At 50.2% G+C, this 16,059-nt stretch overlaps 1 protein-coding gene across 3 annotated transcripts in view; it reads right to left on the bottom strand.

Annotated features, from left to right (window-relative positions):
- Positions 1-10,960, bottom strand: part of acad8 (acyl-CoA dehydrogenase family, member 8) — a 93,874-nt gene extending 82,914 nt beyond the window's left edge. For 2 of the 3 annotated variants that reach the window (XM_068053759.1, XM_068053758.1), the window contains exons 1-2: positions 10,801-10,960; positions 10,325-10,425 (exon numbers count right to left, since the gene is read on the bottom strand). In XM_068053759.1, the coding sequence (XP_067909860.1) occupies positions 10,325-10,425; positions 10,801-10,927 (228 nt within the window). In that variant the 5' untranslated portion in view covers positions 10,928-10,960. The remainder of the gene's footprint in view (positions 1-10,324; positions 10,426-10,800) is intronic. The other variant, XM_068053757.1, reaches the window with a different exon arrangement.
- Between the last annotated feature and the right edge of the window lie 5,099 nt (positions 10,961-16,059).

Below are 16,059 nucleotides of genomic sequence, written 5' to 3'. Positions count from 1 at the left end.
TTAGTAGTGTCCTAAGTGTGAAGATTCAGCAAATATATCAAGGAATACATGTGCAGCTTCTGTGCAGAACCATCCTACATACCCATGAAAGTTTGAAAGCAGTAAATTGTGTGGGCAGCAATAGATAAAAGTTTAGTGGTCACAGGCACCATTCTCAAAGGAACAGGCATTAACTACCACAGAATGTCCTGTGGTATTGTCCTGTTTGCAGTGACCCATCGTTCGATAAAGGCAGCAAAATTATACAGTGGAGCAGTGAATAGGTCAATGTCCCTTTCAGGCCACAATGTGCAATTGCCATGAATTCTTGAAGTTTAAATGGTGGCGACAATTACAATTCCATCACGCACTGGAACCTTCGCTTTGTTTAACTGTCAGATCAATTGATAAGTTGGAGACATTGTGGAACTGATGAATCCTTAGAGAGAGGGAGCTGAAAGAAAGATTTCAGAGCAGCTGTAAAACAGACAGCCTAGTACAGGAGGTAGAAAGTGTAAATTGTCCTCATAGTTAAGAATCAAAAATTTAAACTTCCCTACATTTCACCTAGCTTAGAACTGTTAATTCATTTGTGGAGGGAATGGGTGACCGCCAGGCAGTCCAAGAGAACCAGGCAAGTAGTGCAGGAATCCTGAGTCGATCTCGCTTGTTAACCAACTTTCCATTTTGGATACTGGTGAGGACAACAGTTCCTCAGGAATGCAGCAAGAGCTAAGCCCTTGGCACCACAGTGGGTCAGCTGCACAGGAAGGGAGGAAGAGGAGTGGAAGGGCAACAGTGATAGGGGATTTGTTAATTCGGGGTTAATTAGCCGTAGACGTGACACCAGGATGATATGTTGCCTCCCTGGTGCCAGGGTCAAGGATGTCACAGAGCGGCTGCAGGACATTCTTCTGGGGAAGGGTGAACAGTGAGGAAGTTGTGGTCCACACTGGTACCAATGACAGAGGTCGGAAGGATGGGGCCCTGAAAGCAGAGTTTAGGGAATTAGGAAAGAAATTAAAAAGCAGGACCTCAAAAGCAGTAATTTCAGGATTACTCCCAGTGCCACATGCTAGTGAGCATAGGAATAGGAGGATTAAACGACTGAACACTTGGCTGGAGAACCGGTACAGGAGGGATGGCATCAGATTTCTGAGGCATAGGGACCTGTACAAGATGGATGGGTTGCACCCTAGCAGGACCGGGACTAACATCCTTGCAGGGAGATTTGCCGGTGCTGTTGGGGAGGGTTTGAACTAAATTGGCAGGGGGTTGGGAACCTGAGAGTGACCTCAGACTGGAGGGAAGCAAAACTGGTAACAGGAAGTAGAAAAGTAATGTGAAATTAGATGGCAGATGAGACAAACGCAAACATCAAATAGGATGAGAAGAGGAATATGTTAAGACCAAGTTAAGGGCACTCTATATGAATGCATGCAACATTCACAAGAAGGTAGATGATTTGAAGGCACAAATAGAGGTAAATGGGTCTGATTTAATTGCCATTATGGAGACGTGGTTACCGAGTGACCAGGACTGGGAACTGAATATTCAGGGATATTCGTCATTTAAGAAGGAAAGAGGAGAAAAGGAAATGAGGTAGCACTGTTATTAAGGTATGAGATCAGTATATCAGAGAGAGACAGGATCTTAGATCGAAGGAGCAAGATGTAGAATCAGTTTGGGTCAAGCTAAGGGGCAGCAAACATTGATGGGAGTTGCTTATAGGTCACCAAACTGTAGTGGTAATGTTGGGCAGGGTATAAATCAGGAAATTAGAGTTGCATGCAGCATGGCAATACAGTAATAATGGATTACTTCAATTTACATATAGACTGGGTAAACCTAATTAGCATTAGTGCTGTGGAGGATGAATTCCTGGAGTGTGTATGAGATGGGTTTCTGGAGCAGTATGTTGAAGAACCAACGAGAGATCAGGCTATTTTAGATTTAGTATTATGCAATACGAAAGGGCTAATTAATAACCTTGCTGTAGAGGAGCTATTAGGAAATAGTGACCACAATATGATAGAATTTTACATTAAAATTGAAAGAGATATAGTTCATTCTGAAAGTAGGGTCTTAAATCTGAACAAAGGAAACTATGAAGGTATGAGGGGCAAGTTGGCTATGGTGGATTGGGAAAATACATTAAAAGCTTTGACAGTAGACAGACATTGGGTACTATTTAAAGTAGTATTGCACAGTTTACAACAAATATACATTCTTCTGAGACACAAAAACCCAGGAAAGGTGAATCAACCGTGGCTAACAAAAGAAGTTAAAGATTGCGTTAGATCAAAGGAAGTGGCTTATAAGGTCGCCAGAAAAAGTGGGAAGCCCAAGGATTTAGAATCCAAAGGAGGACCGAGAAACTGATAAAGAAAGGGAAAAGAGAAAATGAATGCAATCTAGTTAAAAACATAAAGGTGGATTGTAAAAGTTTCTTCACATATCTGAAAAGGAAAATATTAGCAAGGACAAATGTGGGTCCATTACAGGAGACAGAAGAATTTGTGGTGGAGAATGGGGAAATGGCAGAGGCACTAAATAATTACTATGTCTGTCTTCACGAAAGAAGACACAAAATCTCCCAGAAATACTAGGGAACCAAGGGACTTGTTAAATGAGGAACTGAAAGGAATTAATATCAATAAAGAGGTAGGTAGTATTCAAAAATATTAACTGGATTGAAAGTTGATAAATCCCCTGGACCAGATGAGCTACATCCCAGAGTATTGAAGGAGGTGGATATACAGATAGTGGATGCATTGGTGGTTAGCTTTCAAAATTCTATAGATTTGAGAAGGGTTCCTGCAGACTGGAAAGTAGCAAATGTAACCCTGCTATTTAAGAAGGGAGCGAGAGAGAAAAGAGAGAACTACAGACCTGTTATTTTGACATCGGTAGTAGGGAAAATGTTAGAATCTATTACAAAGGATGTGATAACTGGACACCTGGAAAATAATATGATAGGGCAGAGTCAACATGGATTTATGAAAGGGAAATCATGTTTGACAAACCTGTTGGACTTTTTTGAGGATATTACTTGTTGGATAAAGGAGAACCAGCGGATGTTGTTTATTTGGATTTTCAGAAGGCTTTTGATAAGGTCTCACACGAGGTCAATAAGCAAAATTAGAGCTCATGGGATTGAGGATAATATACTGCTATGGATTTAGAATTGGTTGACAGAAAACAGATAAATGGATCATTCTCAGGATGGCAGACTGTCACTAGTGGGGTTCCACAAGGATCAGTGCTAGGACCACAGCTGTTCACAATCTAGATAAAGGATTTGGATGTAGGGACAAAATGTAATATTTCCAAATTTGCTGATGACACATAACTAGGTGGGAATGCAAGTTGTGAAGAGGATGCAAGGAGGCTACAAAGGGATCTGAACAGGCAAGAACATGGCAGATGGAATATGTGGAAAAAGTGTGAAGTGATCCACTTTGGTAGAAAAAACAGAAAGGCAGAGTATTTCTTAAATGGTGAGAGGTTGGCACGTGTTGATGTCCAAAGGGACTTGGGTGTCCTTGTTCATGAGTCACTGAAAGCTAGCATGCAGGTGCAGCAAGCAACTAGGAAGGCAAATGGTATGTTGGCCTTCATTGCAAGGGGATTTAAACACAGGAGTAAAGATATCTTGCTGAAATTGTATAAAGCCTTTGTGAGACCACACCTGGAGTGCTGTGTACAATTTTGGTCTCAAAGGGTATACGTGCCATTGAGGGAGTGCAACGGAGGTTCACCAGACTAATCCCTGGGATGGTGGGATTGTCTTACGAAGAGAGATTGCAGAAACTGGGGCTGTATTCTCTAGAGTTTCAAAGAATGAGAGGCGATCTCATTGAAAGTTTTAAAATTCCTACAGAGCGTGACAGGGTAGAGGTGAATAGGATGTTTCCTGCGGCTGGTGAGTCTAGAACCAGGGAAAAGTCTCAGAATAAGACCATTTAAGACTGAGATGAGGAGGAATTTTTTTTACTCAGCGGGTGGTGAATCTGTGGAATTCTCTAGCCCAGAGGGCTGTGGAAGCTCAATCATCGAGCATGTTCAAGACAGAAATTGATAGATTTCTGGATACTAATGACATCAAGGGATAGTGTGGAAAAATGGCGTTGAGGTAGATGATCAGCCATGATCTGTTTGAATGGCGGAGCAGGCTCAATGGGCCGAATAGCCTCCTTCTGCTCCTATTTCCGATGTTCCTTTGTTTTCTCTATAAGCTGCTATTGCTGAGAAAAGTGTAAGTGGAAGTTAGATCAGTGCTGCTAGTCAAACAGTCAATCTAGCTGAAATTAAACTAGCTTTGACTATGATTAAGGTGTAAGTGGTGTATTATAGGAATGTAAAACCATAGTGGTAAGCGAGTGATGCTGGATGCCAAATGCTAGATAGATAGATGAGGAGAGTTAGTTATCTGCCTCTCCTCAAAGATGAAATTGGCCTGGATTTTGTGGTCAGTGGCAAAGCATGGGTATTTACCGCTGACCTTGAGGAAAGCTGCCCAAAAATATCTAGCGAAAACTGTGGCAGAATTCCCCCTTTCCCCACAGCAGTTTAAATCTGGCACCAAAACAAGGGGATGTGTTCGGGTGCAAAATCCTGGGCTGCACTGAGTGCTATTGGAGGGCAGAGAGTGTGAAAAAGGGAGTTTGGTAAGTGAGGGGATTTTAAGGGTTAATCTCACTGAAGTCTAGTTTTTGCTTTGTTTATATTTTGCAATTAACTGAAATTACTGTTTAAATTAATAGGCAAGTTTAAGTTTCTTATAGTTTTAAACAGAGGTATACAAGCTCTCAGAATAGATGTAGCTAGCTTAAACTGGTTTCTGAGCTCTAGCAAAGCTGACACATCATTCTTTTCAGAGAGTATAAATTCAGGGGACTCAGTGCTGCTTGTCTGCACTGAGTGCTGCTGCAGATTATAAAGAAGGGAGTTTGGTGAGGGAGTTTGTTAAGGAGGGGAACTATAAATAAATTAAGAAAAATATGTTTAATTAAATTAACAAAATAAAGATGGCAGGACAGGTGATGTGTTACAGCTGCAGTATGAGAGAGCACCTGGATGCCACGGCAATCACGTCAGTATTAAGCGTCTGTGACCTGAGGAACTTCAGCTCGGAGTCACTGAGCTGGAGGCTTAGGTGCAGACACTGCGATGCAATAGGGAGGGGATGTTACCTGGACACTTTGTTCCAGAAGGCAGTCACACCCCTTAGGATAGCGTCGTCTGTTTTGGTCAGTGGTCGGGGACAGGAGAGTGTGACTGAGAGTCAGGCAGGTAAGGGGATTGAGAAGGTAGGAGTGGAACAAGTTCGAGGCTCTTGCAACTTGTATGGACAAGAGGGAGGGCTGCAGGGTGGATTAGAAGACTGACCATGGCACAGGAAGCTGTTCAAGTGTGGGGAGCAAAAAGGAAAGTAGTGGTAGTAGGGGATTGACACTGCTCTCTGCAGCAAAGAGCTAGAGTCCAGTAGGCTGTGTTGCCTGCCCGGTGCAAGGGTTCGGAACATCTGTTCAGGGCTGCAGAGGAACTTACAGTGGGAGGGGGAGGATCCAGTCATTGTGGTCCATGTAGGTACCAATGACATAGGCAGAACAAGGAAAGAGGTTCTGCAGTCAGTATGAGGAATTAGGCACCAAATTAAGCATAACCTCAAAAGGTAATAATCTCTAGATTACCTGAGCCATGTGCAAGTTGGAGTCGGGCAAATAAGATTAGAGAAATGAATGCGTGGCTCAAAGACTGGTGTGGTAGAAGTGGGCTCCAGTTCATGGGGCACTGGCACCAGTACTAGGAAAAGTGGGGGCTGTATCATTGGGACAGTCTACACCTGAACCGTGCTGGGGACAGTGTTCTAGCAAGCCACAGAACTAGGGAAGTAGAGAGGGTTTTAAACTAAAAAAAAGTGAGGACAAGGGATCAAATTTGGGAAGATGCGAGCACAGACAAGGCAAGAGAGAAAGGTAATAACATAGGAAAAGATAAACAGACCTGACAAAGCGTAGAGACAAGGCAAGAGAGAAAGGTATTAATATGGGAAAAGATAAACAGACCTGACGAGAAGGAACAGTGAATACAAATCTCAGAGTAAATCAGCAGACAAGGCTAGAGGTTACAAAAATAAAAGGACAAAACTAAAGGCTCTGTATCTGAATGCATGTAGCATTCAAAACAAAACAGATGAACTGATAGCGCAGGAGTTGCCACATGTGCCAGGTTGAGGGGAAACCCCAACCTACAGTGAAACCTGTACCCTAAGTCCTGTACCAGTGTTAGGAGGACCCTCCAGCAGAGGGTTGGTGAACTGTAAGGGACACCCGCCTAGAACAAAAGGGGACAGGCAGGCACAAGGCTGGAAAGAGTTTAGAAAGGGAAGGAGAAAAAGTGATCAAGAGGGCAGGTTAAAAGGAAGTCCAGGAGGAATCCCAGATGAAAACCCCTAATCAGCCAACCCTGAATAATTTGAAAAGTTGGACCCCACAGCCTCCTACGTAAATGCAGACTCTAGAAGCACCCCACCAGAGTTGCTAACAGCATTTACACGAACCTGCAGAGACAAAGAAAGACCTCTAGGCTGCAGAGAAACCGTGAGGGTGATGCCTCACCTAGTCAAAGTGTCACAGGGGAGCGCAGTAGAGTCTGGGGAGATTAACAAAGAATCCTCTCCCACAATCAGAGAAAAAGGGAACCACCCATCCCCTGAAGTCAAAAGCCTTTGCATGACTCAGCAAAGCACTGAAAGAGTGTTCAGAATAGACCTGCCCACTACTAACTCTCCTGGAAAAAAAAATTACCTCAGCAGTCATAGAAATGGGCAAACTGAAGAAAAACTTCCCCAAAGAACCACATGGTTACTGGGATGCCAAAAATGGACAATTAAAGCAGCACTGGCACCAAGAAAAGACAGGCAATTTTGAATAAACTTTAGGATTTACAAATGAATGGAAATGAATGAGAGAAATGCACGGTCTTTTCCTGTATCTTATATTTTCGCTCAACCCTTTAAATGAAATGTGCCTTTTTTTCAAATCGCATTTCATTCCCCTGGGTATGGAGGGGTCATGCAGGCCCCCACCTGCCAAGAATGAGGCATATTAATTTCTCTGCACGGACATTAATTTTCAAATTGTTGCTGGGAAGAGAAGGCCTGATACAAGGCCCCTGGCTGGAAAGACATTTTTGCAAATTAACAGACAGTATTTGTTGACAAAGGACTATTCCCTGACCCACAAAGATAGGTAAGAAAGTAAGGTGTGACAGAGACATAAAGAGGTTACAAAGAGATATAGATAGGTTAAGAGAGTGGGCAAAAAGATCTGGCAAATGGAGTATAATATGGGAAAATGTGAAATTGTCCATTTTGGCAAGAATAAAAAAGCATATTACCTAAGTGGTGAGAAAAAGCAGAGCTGAGATGTAGAGGGATCTGGGTGTCCTAGTGCATGAATTGCAAATGGTTAGTATGCAGGTACAGCAAGTAATTAGGAAAGCTAATAGGATTTCATTTATTGCAAGGAGAATTGAATTCAAATGTAGGGAGGTTATGCTTCAGTTATACAGGGCATTGGTGAGACCACATCTGGAGTACTATGTACAGTATTGGTCTCCTTATTTAAGGAAGGATGTAAATGCTTTGCAAGCAGTTCAGAGGTTTATTAGACTACTGCCTGGAATGGGTGGGTTGTCTTATGAGGAAAGGTTGGACAGGCTAGGCTTGAATCCGCTTTAGTTTAGAACAAGAAGAAGTGACTTGAATGAAACATATAAGATAATGAGGGGTCCTGACAGCGTGGATGTGGAAAGGATGTTTCCTCTTCTGGGAGAATCTAGAACTAGGGGTCATTGTTTCAAAATAAGGGGTCACCATTTGAGACAGAGATTTTAGTTTTTAGTTTAGAGATACAGCACTGAAACAGGCCCTTCGGCCCACCGAGTCTGTGCCGACCATCAACCACCCATTTATACTAATCCTACACTAATCCCATATTCCTACCACATCCCCACCTGTCCCTATATTTCCCTACCACCTACCTATACTAGGGGCAATTTATAATGGCCAATTTACCTACCAACCTGCAAGTCTTTTGGCTTGATGAGGAGAAATGTTTTCTCTCAGAGGGTCACGAGTCTTTGGAACTCTCTTCCTCAAAAGGTGGCGGCGGATGCAGGGTCTTTGAATATTTTCACGGCAGAGGTAGATAAATTCTTGATAAGCAGGGGGTGAAAGGTTATTGTGGGTAGGCGGGAACGTGGAGTTGAAGTTACAATCAGATCAGCCATGATCTTGTTAAATGGCCTATTCCTGCTCCTAACTCGTATGTTCATACTCTATTTTAAATTTGAAAGTCACAGATACCCAATTGATGCCAGTGGCTGTGCTTAATGTGAGATTAGAAATATACAAAATAGCAATGGTTGCATAATTATTGCTGGCTCAATAAAAGTAATTGACAACAGTTCAAAACTTAATAATCCAAGTCTACAAGCTACAGGAAAGCACCAAATACCGATTAGTCTTTTGAAAATGCAATTTCAGAGAGTGTCAAAGAGACTCAATGGGCCAAAACTCTAGTTTGACAAGTGGTGTTTTTGTTGCTGTCTATCCAGTAGAAAGGGTCAGAAAAGCATAGGATCCCATCTGCACCTTTCTATATCTTATTTCCTTAATCATTCTTCATAATGTGGGTGTTGCCAGCATTTATTGCCCATTCCTAGTTCTCTGCAGAAGGTGGTGGTGAGCCTTCTCCTTGAATTGCTACAGTCCTTGTGGTAAAGATACAGCCAAAGTCAGGACAGTGTGCGACTTGGAGGTGACAGTATTGCCATGCACATCCTGAGTAGTGGCAGTCATGGGATTATTGCAGTGCATTGTGTAACAGTACACAATGCAGCCATGGTACACTGCTCTTTTCCTCATAGCCTTACAAATTTTGGAACTCTATTAGTTTATACAAGTTATTAATAAATGTAATGATGGCCAGTACAGATCCGAGGGGAAAACACTAGTCACCTCCTTCCATCTTCCCACTTAATCAGCCTCCTAACCAGGTGAATAATTTGCCTTCATTTCTGTGAGCTTAATTTTAGTTAATCTGGAACCATATCCATACATTCCAAGTTTAGTTGCTTCCTCAAAAAAAATTAAATTAGGCTGGTTAGACATGACCTACCCTTTACAAATCCATGTTGACTCTCTAATTAGCTCAAATTTCTCTAAATACTCAGTCACTCTGCCGTTAATTATAGATTCCAATAACTTCCCCACAGTAGATGTCAGACTAACAGGTCGATAATTTTGTTTTCTCTCTCACCTCTCTTAAATACTGGAGTTATATTAGCAATTTTCCAATCTAAAATATTGCAGTAGATAATGCATATGTAATAAACTTGGATTTTCAAAAGACCTTCGATAGACTCGTGACTAAAGTCAGAGCAGATGGAATTGGGGCAAGTAGAATAGCAAGCTGATTACAAAATAGAAAACAGTGTAGGGGTTTTAAGGTATTTACTCAGACTGGCGAAAAGTGGGATGAATGGGTGTGTAAACGGCAAATGAATTTCAATATAGATAAGTGTGAGATGGTGCTTTATTATGACAGGGTTTGACAGAGTATGAATACAAGATAGTCGCTAATAAATGCAACAAGGAATTCAGGAGAAACTTCTTTACCCAAGAGAATGGTAAGGCAGAACCTGCTACCACAGGAATAGTGAAGCTGAAAGGCATAGATTTAAGGGGAAGCTAAATAACGGAGAGAGGATATGCTTATACAGTTCGATGAAGCTAGAGATGGCTCACGTGGACCAGCTGAGCCAAACAGCCTGCTTATGTACTGCAAATTTATGTTTCTTGATACCATGAGGAGTGAACTGAATTGGCTAAAGACTGGTATCTGTGATGGTGGCAACCTCAAGAGAAAGATCATCCACTCGGTACCTCTGGCTGATTATGACTAAACTCTTCAACCTTGTGTTCGCACTCATGTGCTACGATCTGCTATTGCTGAATATGGGGATGTCATTTGAGCCTCCTCCTCCCAGTAGGTGCTCAATTGTTCACTGCCATTCAAAACTGATCTAACCCAATGGTCATGGGATTGCTTAGCTTTATCACTATAGCCTGGCAATCGGATCCCAAAGCACCTTAATGGCCAACTGGTTTGGAAAAATTATTAATTCCCAAGACAGATGTACGTGTAAAGCTAAATCAAGCCTGGGATGCTCAGTCCTTCTACAGTGTTCTGACACCAAACTATTGTAAGTAGTTGCAGTATCAACCTCTTCCTGGGCAATGATGCAGGTGGCAATTAACATGATGCCACTTTACCTTTTGATCCCACTCTGCCATGTGTGGAGCCATTTCATTCAAAGCAAAACCAAAGGCCACTTTCTGGAATTCCTTCTGGTCGTCTGTGAGCCCTGTGGAGGCTGCAAGAGAAAAGTGCAGATAAGGCAACATTCTGACCCTCATAGAATCTTAAAGGAGGCCATTCAGCCCACTGTGCCTGTGCTAACTCTTGAGAGCTATCCAATTAGTCTTACTCCACTGCTCGTTGCCCACAGACCCCCGAAATGATTTCCAAATATTTATCCTGTCCCATTTTGAAAATTGATAAATCGACATCCACAACAATTCGCAGCATAAAATAATTCTCACCTCCCGCTAGTCCTTTTGCTCATGACCTTAAATCTGTGTCCCCTATCACCAATCCGTCTGCAACTGGAAACAGATTCCCTCACTTCCCTGACCCCTTGCCCATTTTCTACCCACTGCCCCAGGCAACGCTAACAGCTGCAACCCACCATCAATACAGCTGTGGAGAGCCCGGGCGGAGACAGGAGTGAGGAAGGAGGCCCGGGCCAGACGCAAGGCGGCAATGCCGCTTCTCGGCAGGCCGCGCACCGCTCTAAGCGCCATTTTCCCCGTCATAATCCCAAACTACTCTACGCCAGCGGGAGACCACGCCCACAGCTCCAGGAAGGGCGGGGCTAGAGCGGGAGGCGGGGCTAGAGCGGGAGGCGGGGCTAGAGCGGGAGGCGGGGCTAGAGCGGGAGGCGGGGCTAGAGCGGGAGGCGGGGCTAGAGCGGGAGGCGGGGCTAGAGCGGGAGGCGGGGCTAGAGCGGGAGGCGGGGCTAGAGCGGGAGGCGGGGCTAGAGCGGGAGGCGGGGCCGGGGTCGGGGGGAGCAGCGCACTGTTCACTGCAATGCTGTTTTATGATGTTCCTCAAAGAGCGTCGATGATAATTCTGATGCTGACCAACATCTGAAAAAGGAGGCTCGGGTCCCCAACTAGACTGCAGGGTGTGAGCCATAAACCACCCACCTCATTCCACACCAGCAACTGGACCAGCGGGTGGCCTCCACCCTGCCACCACACCCGCCTCCTCCGCCCTGCCCCCACACCCGCCTCTGCCGCCCTGCCCCCACACCTGCCTCCTCCGCCTTGTCACCACACCCGCCTCCACCGCCCTGCCCCCCACACCCTCCTCCTCCACCCTGCCCCCACACCCGCCTCCTCCGCCCTGCCCCCACACCCGCCTCCTCTGCCCTGCCCCCACACTCTCCTCCCCCACCCTGCCCCCACACCCGCCTCCTCCGCCCTGCCCCCATACCCTCCTCCTCCGTCCTGCCCCCACACCCGCCTCCTCCGCCCTGCCCCGACACCCTCCTCCTCCGCCCTGCACCCGGACCCGCCTCCTCCGCCCTATCCCCGGACACGCCTCCTCCACCCTGTCCTCACACCCGCCTCCTCCGCCTTGCCCCCACACCCGCCTCCTCCGCCCTGCCCACACACCCGCCTCCTCCGCTCAGCCCCCACACCCGCCTCCTCCACCTTGCCCCCACACCCGCCTCCTCTGCCCTGCCCCCACACTCTCCTCCTCCACCCTGCCCCCACACCCGCCTCCTCCGCCCTGCCCCCATACCCTCCTCCTCCGTCCTGCCCCCACACCCGCCTCCTCCGCCCTGCCCCGACACCCTCCTCCTCCGCCCTGCACCCGGACCCGCCTCCTCCGCCCTATCCCCGGACACGCCTCCTCCACCCTGTCCTCACACCCGCCTCCTCCAACCTGCCCCCACACCCGCCTCCTCCGCTCTGCCCCTACACCCGCCTCCTCCACCTTGTCCCCACACTCGCCTCCTCTGTCCTGCCCCCACACCCTCCTCCTCCGCCCTGCCCCCACACCTCCTCCCACACCCTCCTCCTCCGCCCTGCACCCACACCGTCGTCCACCGCCCTGCCCCCACACTCTCCTCCTCCACCTTGCCCCCACACCCGCCTCATCTGCCTAGCCCCTACACCCTCCTCCTCCACCTTGCCCCCACACCCGCCTCCTCCGCCCTGTCCCCACACCCGCCTCCTCCACCTTGCCCCACACCTGCCTCCTCCACCTTGCTCCCACACCAGCCTCCTCCACCCTGCCCCCACACCCTCCTCCTCCGCCCTGCCCCCACACCCACACCCTCCTCCTCCACCTTGCCCCCACACCCGCCTCCTCCACCTTGCCCCCACACCCGCCTCCTCCACCTTGCCCCCACACCCGCCTCCTCCGCCCTGCCCTCACACTCGCCTCTTCCACCTTGCCCCCACACCCGCCTCCTCCGCCTTGCCCTCACACCCGCCTCCTCAGCCCTGCCCACACACCTGCCTCCGCCGCCCTGCCCCCACACCCGCCTCCTCCGCCCTGCCCCCACACCCGCCTCCTCCGCCCTGCCCCCACACCCGCCTCCTCCGCCTTGCCCCCACACCCGCCTCCTCCGCCCTGCCCACACACCCGCCTCCTCCGCCCTGCCCTCACACTCGCCTCTTCCACCTTGCCCCCACACCCTCCTCCTCCACCTTGCCCCCACACCCGCCTCCTCCGCCCTGCCCCCGCACCCGCCTCCTCCACCTTGCCCCCACACCCTCATCGTCCACCTTGCCCCCACACCCGCCTCCTCCGCCCTGCCTCCGCACCCGCCTCCTCCACCTTGCCCCCACACACTCCTCCTCCACCTTGCCCCCACACCTGCCTCCTCCGCCCTGCCCCCACACCCACCTCCTCCGCTCTGCCCCTACACCCTCCTCCTCCACCTTGCACCCGCACCCTCCTCCTCCACCTTGCCCCCACACCCGCCTACTCCACCCTTCCCCCACACCCGCCTCCCCCGCCCTGCCCCCACACCCTCCTCCTCCACCTTGCCCTCACACCCGCCTCCTCCGCCCTGCCCCCACACCCTCCTCATCCACCTTGCCCCCACACCCGCCTCCTCCGCCCTGCCCCCACACCCTCCTCCTTCACCTTGCCCCTACAACCTCCTCCTCCACCTTGCCCCTACACCCGCCACCTCCACCTTGCCCCCACACACGCCTCCTCCGCCCTGCCCCTACACACTCCTCCTCCACCTTGCCCCCACATCTGCCTCCTCCGCCCTGCCCATACACCCTCTTCCTCCACCTTGCCCCACACCCTCCTTCTCCGCCCTGCCCCCACACACTCCTCCTCCGCCCTGCCCCCACACCCGCCTCCTCCGCCCTGCCCTTACACCCGCCTCCTCCGCCCTGCCCCCACACCCGCCTCCTCCGCCCTGCCCCCACAGCCTCCTCCTCCACCCTGCCCCCACACCCTCCTCCTCCGCCTTGCCCCCACACCCTTCTCCTCCACCTTGCCCCCACACCTGCCTCCTCCGCTCTGCCCCCACACCCGCCTCCTCCACCTTGCCCCCACACCCGCCTCCCCCACCCTGCCCCCACACCTTCCTCCTCCGCCTTGCCCCTACACCCTCCTCCTCCACCTTGCCCCCACACCTGCCTCCTCCGCTCTGCCCCCACACCCGCCTCCTCCACCTTGCCCCCACACCCGCCTCCCCCACCTTGCCCCCACACACTCCTCCTCCACCTTGCCCCCACACCCGCCTCCTCTGCCCTGCCCCCACACCCTCCTCCTTGCCACTACACCCATCTCCTCCGCCCTGCCCCCACACCCTCCTCCTCCACCTGGCCCCCACACCCTCCTCCTCCGCACTGCCCCCACCCCCGCCTCCTTCACTCTGCCCCCACACCCTCCTCCTCCTCCTTGCCACCACACCCGCCTCCTCTGCTCTGCCCACACACCCGTCTCCTCCGCCCTGCTCCCACACCCCCTCCTCTGTTGTACAGACTATAATAAAAGGGGGTGAGAGTGTTCTCTCCCTGTTGTACAGACTATAATAAAACACCCACCTCCTCCACCCTGCCCCCACACCCTCCTCCTCCACCCTGCCCCCACACCCACCTCCTCCACCCTGTCCCTCCACCCTCCTCCTCCGCTCTTCCACCACACCCGCCTCTTTCACCCTGCCCCCACACCCTCCTCCTCCGCCCTGCCCCCACACCTGCCTCCTCCGCTCTGCCCCCACACCCGCCTCCTCCACCCTGCCCCCACACCCACCTCCTCCACCCTGTCCCTACACCCTCCTCCTCCGCTCTTCCCCCACACCCGCCTCCTTCACCCTGCCCCCACACCCTCCTCCTCCGCCCTGCCCCCACACCTGCCTCCTCCGCTCTGCCCCCACACCCGCCTCCCCCACCCTGCCCCCACACCTTCCTCCTCCGCCTTGCCCCTACACCCTCCTCCTCCGCCCTGCCCCCATACCTGCCTCCTCCGCTCTGCCCCCACACCCGCCTCCTCCACCTTGCCCCCACACCCGCCTCCCCCACCCTGCCCCCACACCTTCCTCCTCCGCCTTGCCCCTACACCTTCCTCCTCTGCCCTGCCCCCGGACCCGCCTCCTCCACCCTGCCCCCAGACCCGCCTCCTCCACCCTGTCCTCACACCCGCCTCCTCCACTTTGCCCCCACACCCGCCTCCTCCGCTCTGCCCCCACACCCGCCTCCTTCACCTTGCCCCCACACCCGCCTCCTCCGCTCTGCCCCCACACCCGCCTCCACCTCCCTGCCCCCACACCAGTCAGTTTTGCAGAAAATTACTGTGTGTAATCAATATCAGGGCAGGAGCTTTGTTTACATGGAAATTCCTCGGAAATGCTATACAACGTAGAGAACCTTTTAAGTTTCTGAATGGTGTATGTCACAAGCCCGCAGCTTTTGCTAAAGGTTTCAGTTTAGTGGAGCCCATCACGTGCAGAAAATGCTCATAATTTCAGTCAAGGATGTTTCTCCCATGGTGCGGAAGGGGAGAATTTTAGATCTCGTGCCCGTTCCTTACATTTATTTCACTTACCATATCTTAAACCTCAAAGCAGAAGTGGTTTAAGGAGTAGTTTACAGTTTCAGCTCCTTTGCATGCAATCTGCAGAGATAGCCATTTGCAGTTATGGCTTAGTGGATCATACAAGGAGCACGGGCAATTTTCACAATCGCCATAGTGACAGTGAGAAAATACACTGATTGTGTCAGGTAGCATCAAGCTTCAAAAATACACAAAAGCAAAATACTGCGGATGCTGAGAAAATGAAATAGAAACAGAAATACTCAGCAGGTCAGGCAGCATCTGCGGGGAGAGAAACACAGTTAACATTTCAGGATTGTGATCTTTCATCAAAACTCATACCATCGCACTCACTTTGCACACTCACCTGGGGCAGCACTGAGTCACTGGCCAGGGGCGGGGCTGAGGGACAGGCCAGGGGGTGGGGCTGAGTGAGGTTAGCTGCGGGCAAGGAAGGATGTGATTGCATTGGAGAGGGTGCAGAGGAGATTCACCAGGATGCTGTCTGGGCTGGAGCAGTTCAGCTATGAAGAGAGACTGGATCGGCTAGGGTTGTTTTCCTTAGAGCAGAGAAGGCTGAGAGGGGGACCTGATTTTCCCTTAGCGGAGGGGTCAATAACCAGGGGGCATAGATTTAAAGTAAGGGGCAGGAGGTTCAGAGAGGATTTGAGGGAAAAAAATTTCATCGAGAAGGTGGTTGGAATCTGTAACACACTGCCTGAAGAGGTGGTATCAGCAGGAACCCTCACAACATTTAAGAAGTATTTCGATGAGCACTTGAAACGCCATAGCAGACAAGGCTACGGGCCAAGTGCTGGAAAATGGGATTAGAATAGGTGCTTGATGGTCGGCACGGACACGATGGGCCGAACGG

This window comes from Heterodontus francisci, chromosome 22, assembly GCF_036365525.1.
Source record: "Heterodontus francisci isolate sHetFra1 chromosome 22, sHetFra1.hap1, whole genome shotgun sequence".
Classification (NCBI taxonomy): domain Eukaryota; kingdom Metazoa; phylum Chordata; class Chondrichthyes; order Heterodontiformes; family Heterodontidae; genus Heterodontus; species Heterodontus francisci.
This window is presented reverse-complemented; position numbering and strand designations above follow the sequence as displayed.